The 7105-nt window shown below is 29.7% G+C and overlaps 1 protein-coding gene across 4 annotated transcripts in view; it reads right to left on the bottom strand.

Moving 5' to 3' along the window:
- Positions 1-2954: 2954 nt before the first annotated feature.
- ND-75 (NADH dehydrogenase (ubiquinone) 75 kDa subunit) overlaps positions 2955-7105 on the bottom strand; it is a 31512-nt gene continuing 27361 nt past the window's right edge. For 2 of the 4 annotated variants that reach the window (XR_011782651.1, XM_040722580.2), the window contains one exon: positions 2955-3336. Coding sequence is in view for 1 of the 4 variants with exons in the window: in XM_040722580.2 (XP_040578514.1) it covers positions 3049-3336 (288 nt within the window). In the remaining 3 variants the exon portion in view is untranslated. The remainder of the gene's footprint in view (positions 3337-7105) is intronic. The other 2 variants (XR_011782653.1, XR_011782652.1) reach the window with 1 other exon arrangement.

Genomic DNA, 7105 nt, shown 5'->3' with positions numbered 1-7105 from the left:
AGTAAAAATCAAGTTATTGAGAAATACTCTTTTGATTTATTTACTTAATAAATATTAATGGCCAAATAGTTTGTAGACATATTTTTCCATTATGGGATTTATGTTCAAGTTTTAAGGGATGGGATGAAATACTCAAGAATATTAGCTATACTCTGAGAGGAACGATATAGTTATTATCTCTTTATAGTGCATTATACAATATTATATGATTACACACCATTAGTATTAAGTTTCCAATCGTTATAAATTATGTCCGACATTTTTTCTGCCTCCCATTTCGATATTTGAAATTTTCATCATGACGTGACACTTCGCTGTGTGGATAAGGAAGAGCGAGAGATGGTTCGTAATTTTTGCAAAATAGTATGCAATTTTAAATTAGGGCCTCAAAAATCCTGTGAAAAGAGAAGTTCATGTTCTAACTGGTTTTCTCCCCAAGAATTTACATTTCGTAGGAATCGGTCCTTGAAAATGGTAACAAATTTAATACATTCTCTCGAAATGTGTGTTCCTGGACATTGTTTTTGAATGGATGAAAATGACTACAGGATGAAGCTCTACATTGAAGGGAAGGATCTCAAGCATGTCTGGTAAATCATTTTTTCTGGATAGGAATGGTCAAAAGTACCCTAGATCGTTTACATATTATCTGAAAAATGGCTTTACTTTTGAGGACAAGTGGATCTATTGAGAATCCATCAAACTGTCCTAAAATATAAGTCACGGGAAGGTATTAAGATATTCTTTGAAAATCTCATGAATGAGGATTGCGTTTTTATTCCTGGAAGGTTAACTTCTCATTCAAAAAATTAAGCATCCTTGTTTAGTGAGTCCATCAATTAAAAAAATCCTTCAGACAATTTGCCATTAAAAAAATGATAGTTACATATTAAAACATTTGGATTGTGCTCAAATAGAAAGAAAACAACACACAAGTCAGTTATACTAAATATAATAAGGATGAAGTTCAATTGTTATTCAAAGAGGAAAGACTCACTACTTCTTATCTATGTTGTTGAAGATAAAGGAACAGGAACTTCCCACATATACAAGTACATAATTGATGGAGCAAAACAAGTAAAGTTATATATTTACTTTCTTTAAACTTATTACAGGAAACTTAAAAGAAAGGTTATAATTGTACTGAATCACTTTAATACTATGAAATAATGCATTATAATTTTGCTCCTCAACTTTCAATTAAAAACGATAACTGTGAGTGTGTGATTTCTTTCAATAATATTTTTATTTGTCATTGATTTATTTACTGCTTTTTAGAGCTTAGAACAAGACTTTCATTATTATAGACCTTTTAGCATACTTAACAACGATAGGGAAAGTGAATAAAATTTATGTTCATTTTCTGGTAGAGGGTTATTCCTAACTTTCGACCGATCACAGCTTTGGAATGATTTCTAAATCTTTTAAAAATCCGCAATGTATAGATTGTATTGAAGACTTAATTGAAGTAGTAAATAATAAATCTCCAAAATTGTCTGCAAAACAAGATTGAATTAAATGGAAAAAAATTAAATCTGAATATTTTAGTATGATGAAAGGAATAAAAGAATATCGAGTTTTTATGCACTCCCCTAATCTTCCTGGAATTGTAAGAATTGATGAAAGGGCCCAATAGTCAAGGAAATTAAATCGTTAAGGCTATTAAAGAATCGCATTTTATCTAAGGAATTAACAATTTCGATTCCTTAAAATTATTTATGTGAAGAAGCTCTTTTATCAGAAGAAAGAAAATAATATCTAGAAAGAAATATAGCTCCTCTGATCAGTTGTGAGAAAAAGTGGAGATTTTTTACTTCAGGACTTATGGAACTCTCTTTAAGCCTTCTACATACATCAATCTCGTCTACCTCTATGTCTTCCTTGTATTTGTACTTCATTCGATTCATAATGTTGCAAGTTAATTTATATAATTCAAGAATGCAACAGAAACCTTTCGTAAAAAATTTAAATATAATATAATGAATTATCCAACATTGAAAGCATCAAGGAAGCATACTCTCAGTTGGTTCAATAAATACTCATTACATGTTTATAATTAAGAAATCACTGTCCTCCTCATACTCCAACGGTAAATTTGTGGCTTAGGTCCTAACTAATATTTTATATTTCTCTGAATAATAATAAATTATATCTGTAAGATACTAGTGCAGAAGTTGAAGTAATTCAGAGGATTCATTGGAAGGCATTGGGAAAAGAAGGAAGAAACAGTCGTATTATTATTTTTATTTCAAGTTATGAGTTGAAGTACACAATAGTGAAAAAGATATCTTAAATATCGACTACGAACCTCAAATGATATAAAGAGGATGAGTTACTTCAATAACAATTTCCAAATTAGGTGTTTCAATGAAAATTAGTGGCAGAAACACTCTCTTCATTTTTAAATCCCAGCATCGATTCGCAAAGATTATAATTATGTTATCAAAAATTATCCTAAAATAAAGTTAAAAAATAAATTTGGATTTTTTCCTTATCTTGATTTTTGTTCAATATTGCTTGTATGGTGACTCACTGCATATGTCAAAAGAATATTAAATCAGCGACACCATACGTTTTTTTGTTTTGTTTTTTAAATTGTGATCGTAAATTTTGCAACCTTCAAGTAGGAATAAGGGGACCTTTGCAGGGGTAATCAAAATAATTTATTAAAAGATAATTAGTTGAAGAATACGAATCCATCTCAAACTTTTTTTGATTAAAATCATTGAAGCGTTATTTCTAGTCGCCTCACCATAAATTTTGATGTATAAAATTAGTGTAGGCGAAATAAAATATATTAATTCTTTCAAAATCTAAACTTGTAGTACTTATTGCTGAAGAAAGAAAACATAAAGTGAAAACTATTTTAATAAAATAGGGAATATTCTTTACAAAGACAATAAAATGAATCTTGTTCATGAATGCTACGAAATAAACAATTAAATACTTTATAATGAGTTAAAAATAATAAATTATTAAATATATATTTCAATAATTGGCTAGAGTGTAAACATGATATTTATTAGAAAATAAAATGAATTAATTAAATTACGTTTCTGGCTTAACTCCTTCGCTGTGTCTTGCAGCTGAAATACATTTAGCCATCGTAGGAGATGCTCGACTAATAGAATCCGTCATATAAAAGTCTTCTAATTGTGTTTTACTAACACCAAAGGAAATATGTTGTTGAACGTTACCAATCATAGTAATCTCAGAACTTTGTTTGAAGAAATTAGCTTCTTCAAGCGCGCCATACCGGATTAAGTTTGGAGAAATTTCTCCCATTCTACGACGAAGTTCTTCTATTGAATCATAAGGAAGACTTATGTTCAATACCTAAATAAAATGGTATATAATTATTAACATAATAATACAATATTATTGTTGACGTGTAAATATTATGTTTTGACAAACTTTTCAGAATGTATGGAAAAAAACCGGATAAATCTAAACCATATAATAGGATAAATAATGATAAAATATATTACGAAAAGGGAAAAGTTGCATGTTAATTTTTTTTTATTAACTTTCCTACTTCAATGAATTGATTGAGCAGATTAAAATTCAATACTGACTGATGTTTTTCCCTCATATGTCTCGTTTATGAGAAATCTTGGTTTATAGTAATTCGAAACTAAAATGATTCAGAGTTATTTTTTTTCTTTAAGACTATTCGCAAATTATATGTACGATTAATAAAACTATTGTAGAAGTGACAAATTAATTTATAACTGTTTTACTGCTTCCGTATCTTGTTCCGATCCAGAAGTTTTTTGTTCGATTTTGTATTTTTGGTGGTATCCTATTTTTTGAAGGAGTCCAGTAGTAAATTTGTCTCTATAATTGATTTGTTCTATAGTTTTAATGTGTTGTGTTTAATAGGTTTTGGTTTTATTGTTATAAATTTTTTGTATTAATATCTATCTAAGTAATAAAACCTCAGTAGCATGTCACATCTAGCCTCTTTATTTTACTCTTTCTCTGTCCAACATTCATACCTTATTATATTAGAGGTGTTTTGTCTAGGCGAGTCTTAAGATGAAAAATCTTAAATATTATTAGGGAAAACATAGGTACTCATTAAAACAAGGCATTATAATACTATCTAACTCTTCTAAATTTCTTTCTGTTTTAGTGCATATGAGATATTATCCTTAATATATTCATCTGATCAAATTAGTAACACATAACATAATTAATTAGAAGATTGACAAAATTCCTGTTTAGTTATGATGAAATAAGTTGAATGCGTTTAATACTTTTCCTATAAACAATAAAGACAATTAGTTATAAGAATCTAATAGAGAGAATCGTTTTTTATCATTTATAAGCCGGAAAAGATATACCTCGAGGATTCATAACAAGTAAAAACATTTTTGAAATTATTTAACACTTAACATATGTTATATTAATCATAATTTTATTTCTAGGGTTTTTCTTAAGAAGAAAATGACTGAACAGTCCCGAATAACTATAAAAAAAATGTATCATACACCAGGCCTATGAGAGAAAAACTGAAATCAGTTCTGAACTTTGTACCTAAAGATAAATTCATTTCTGTATTTAAAAAAATGGGTTTCCTATTACAATCTATTTCAAGATTACCCTGGAATGTGTTATTATTAAAGGTTTTTCATTAGGAACGCAAAACAACCCCATATTTTTTTTCTTTCTTTGACACTTAGAAAACTTCATTAGTATACATTTCATCATCGAGCAATATACACTTGATCAGTCATTGCAAATTATTCAAATTTATTATCAAAACAACCGTTCAATTGTTCCAACTTTATGAGCATTACGGCCATTTTACAAGCCTGAACCTTCGACAATTACTAATTTAGAGGAAAAATATGAATAAAACAAAACATGATATTTCAGTTCCAGGGAGACGAAGAAGGGCACCTAGTGTACAGAATATAGATGTTGCAAACCCATAAATCCCAGACCACCCGGATTTATATCCTACACGGCGTTTTCGAACATTGAGCATCATTATGGCGAATTTTGAGGAAGGATCTTGACTTAAATGCATAAAAGATCAAATACATACATGAATTAAATCTTTTTGATCATTTGTAGCGCCGTAGATTCGTTAATTGGGCTCAACAAAAATTTGAAAAGTATGCTGATTTTCATAACAAAATTATATTCAGTGATGAAGCTCATTTTTGGCTCAAAGGGTTTGTTAATAAGCCAAAATATGCATTATTGGCCCGGCAGCATTCCACACATACATCATTGTATCTCAAAAATTACTATTCAGCGTGGACTTCATGCTGGAGGGATAATTAGACCATATTTTTTCGTTGATGATAATTGCCAAGTTACTGTAAATGGGCACCATGATCATTGATTTGTTTTTGCCTCGATTGTAAGGTATATGGACTTGGCAAACATGTGGTTTCAACAAGTTTGCGTCACTTGTCCCACAATAAACGTTACAATCGATTTATTGTAAGCAAAATTTGGGAGAGCGTTATTGGGAGAAATTCACCAGTTGATTGGCCGTCTCGATCATGCGATTTAACAACTTCAGATTATTTTCTTTGGGGTATGCGAAGACGTTAGTCTACAACAATATTGGTCAATTTATTGGAAAAGGTCGTGAAAAATTGCATTAAGCAATTGGACTTATGTTATCGTGTTCGTGGTGATCACGCTCGATAAATCAATTTTCATACATATATCTAAAAAATTTATAATTTGTATTGAAAATATAAATTTGGTAAAAATTTTAATTTTGATAAAAACATATATAACTCAAAAGCGTTTTTTATTTCGCAAAGCTGTTATTAGTATTATTTAATTATTGAGGAGGGAACATCTATTATAATGCGCCTGAGTTCATGGATAATGGTACACAGAGACTTGGCTGGGAAGATGTGCGTTTAAGTTCTTGTTGGATTGTAGAAGGATCTACAATTCAGGCATACAGACTTTTGTGGAGTGCCAAGATCTGTTGTGTATAGTAATGGATAGTTGTACGGCTTTGTGGATTTGCCTTCAAACTACATGATAGGCCATATTTTGATCGGAATTCTTCGGAAATCCCACCCTCGAAATCCATTCAGTAACTATAAATTAATACTTTCTAAAGCACTTATAGCAAGTTGACTTACTTCTGGCAATGAATTGCAATTTGGAGAAGTTAAGAAGGTAATAATTGTATCTAAGATATGCAGGTCATTCTATGTCCTAAAGACTAGGGCATATCTATTATGGTCTTTAGTTTGTTAATATCTAATCGATCAAGAAAGAAAATATTGAATCAAATCTGAGGCAATGTACCAATCCAAAGAATTTACATGGGTCATTCAATGTAAAATCAACCAAAAAAAAAGAAGAAATATTACTCGACCATCTCAGCTTTGGATAATTTTTGGCAAATAAGCTAAAATTCATGTGAAAATCGAGTGTGCGAAATTTGTCAAGTTTCAATCAATATTATCAATTACTGTAGTTCAGTTTTCTTTTGTATGCCTATTTAAATCATAAAATAGGTTTAAGATATTAACATGTATGAAAAATTGACCAAATTTCCGGAAAAAAAGTAACCTATCTTTGAGACACCACCCTGAGAGCTATGTTAAAAAAGCCAATAAGATTTTTGATACTGTGATACTTCTACATGTGTAGATGAATTGCCAAAGTATATTTTCATATTAGTAGGGCATTTTTTTTATTCACTATCAAGTAAAAGCCACTGAATTTCAGATTTAAAAAAAAATACAAATAAATGAAAATTGAGGTTATAAGACATTTAAATATTTTATTTTTGACTTAATATTTGAATTCTCACACTTAAAAATAGTTGAGTACCAAATTTCAAGAAGTAAGCTCTTATGGATAAAAAAAATATACATGAAATAGTAGCGTGCGGTAATAAGACGTCAAAGCAACACTGAAAATTTTAGTTAAAAAAGGCACTGGGACAAGTATCTATATCTCATGAACAATTAAACATTATATCCTCCAATTTGGCACACTTAATTTACTTATGAATTTGAGCTTGTCTTCCAAAAATTATTCAAATATAAGAGGGTCGAGTAACTTTTTTTTTGTTGTGGCTGATCTGACATGGAATGACCCATGCCGCATTTTC

The sequence above is a fragment of the Lepeophtheirus salmonis genome, chromosome 12 (assembly GCF_016086655.4).
Source record: "Lepeophtheirus salmonis chromosome 12, UVic_Lsal_1.4, whole genome shotgun sequence".
Lineage (NCBI taxonomy): Eukaryota > Metazoa > Arthropoda > Copepoda > Siphonostomatoida > Caligidae > Lepeophtheirus > Lepeophtheirus salmonis.
The sequence above is the reverse complement of the archived record's forward strand: the minus strand, read 5'-3'. Positions and strand labels throughout refer to the sequence as shown.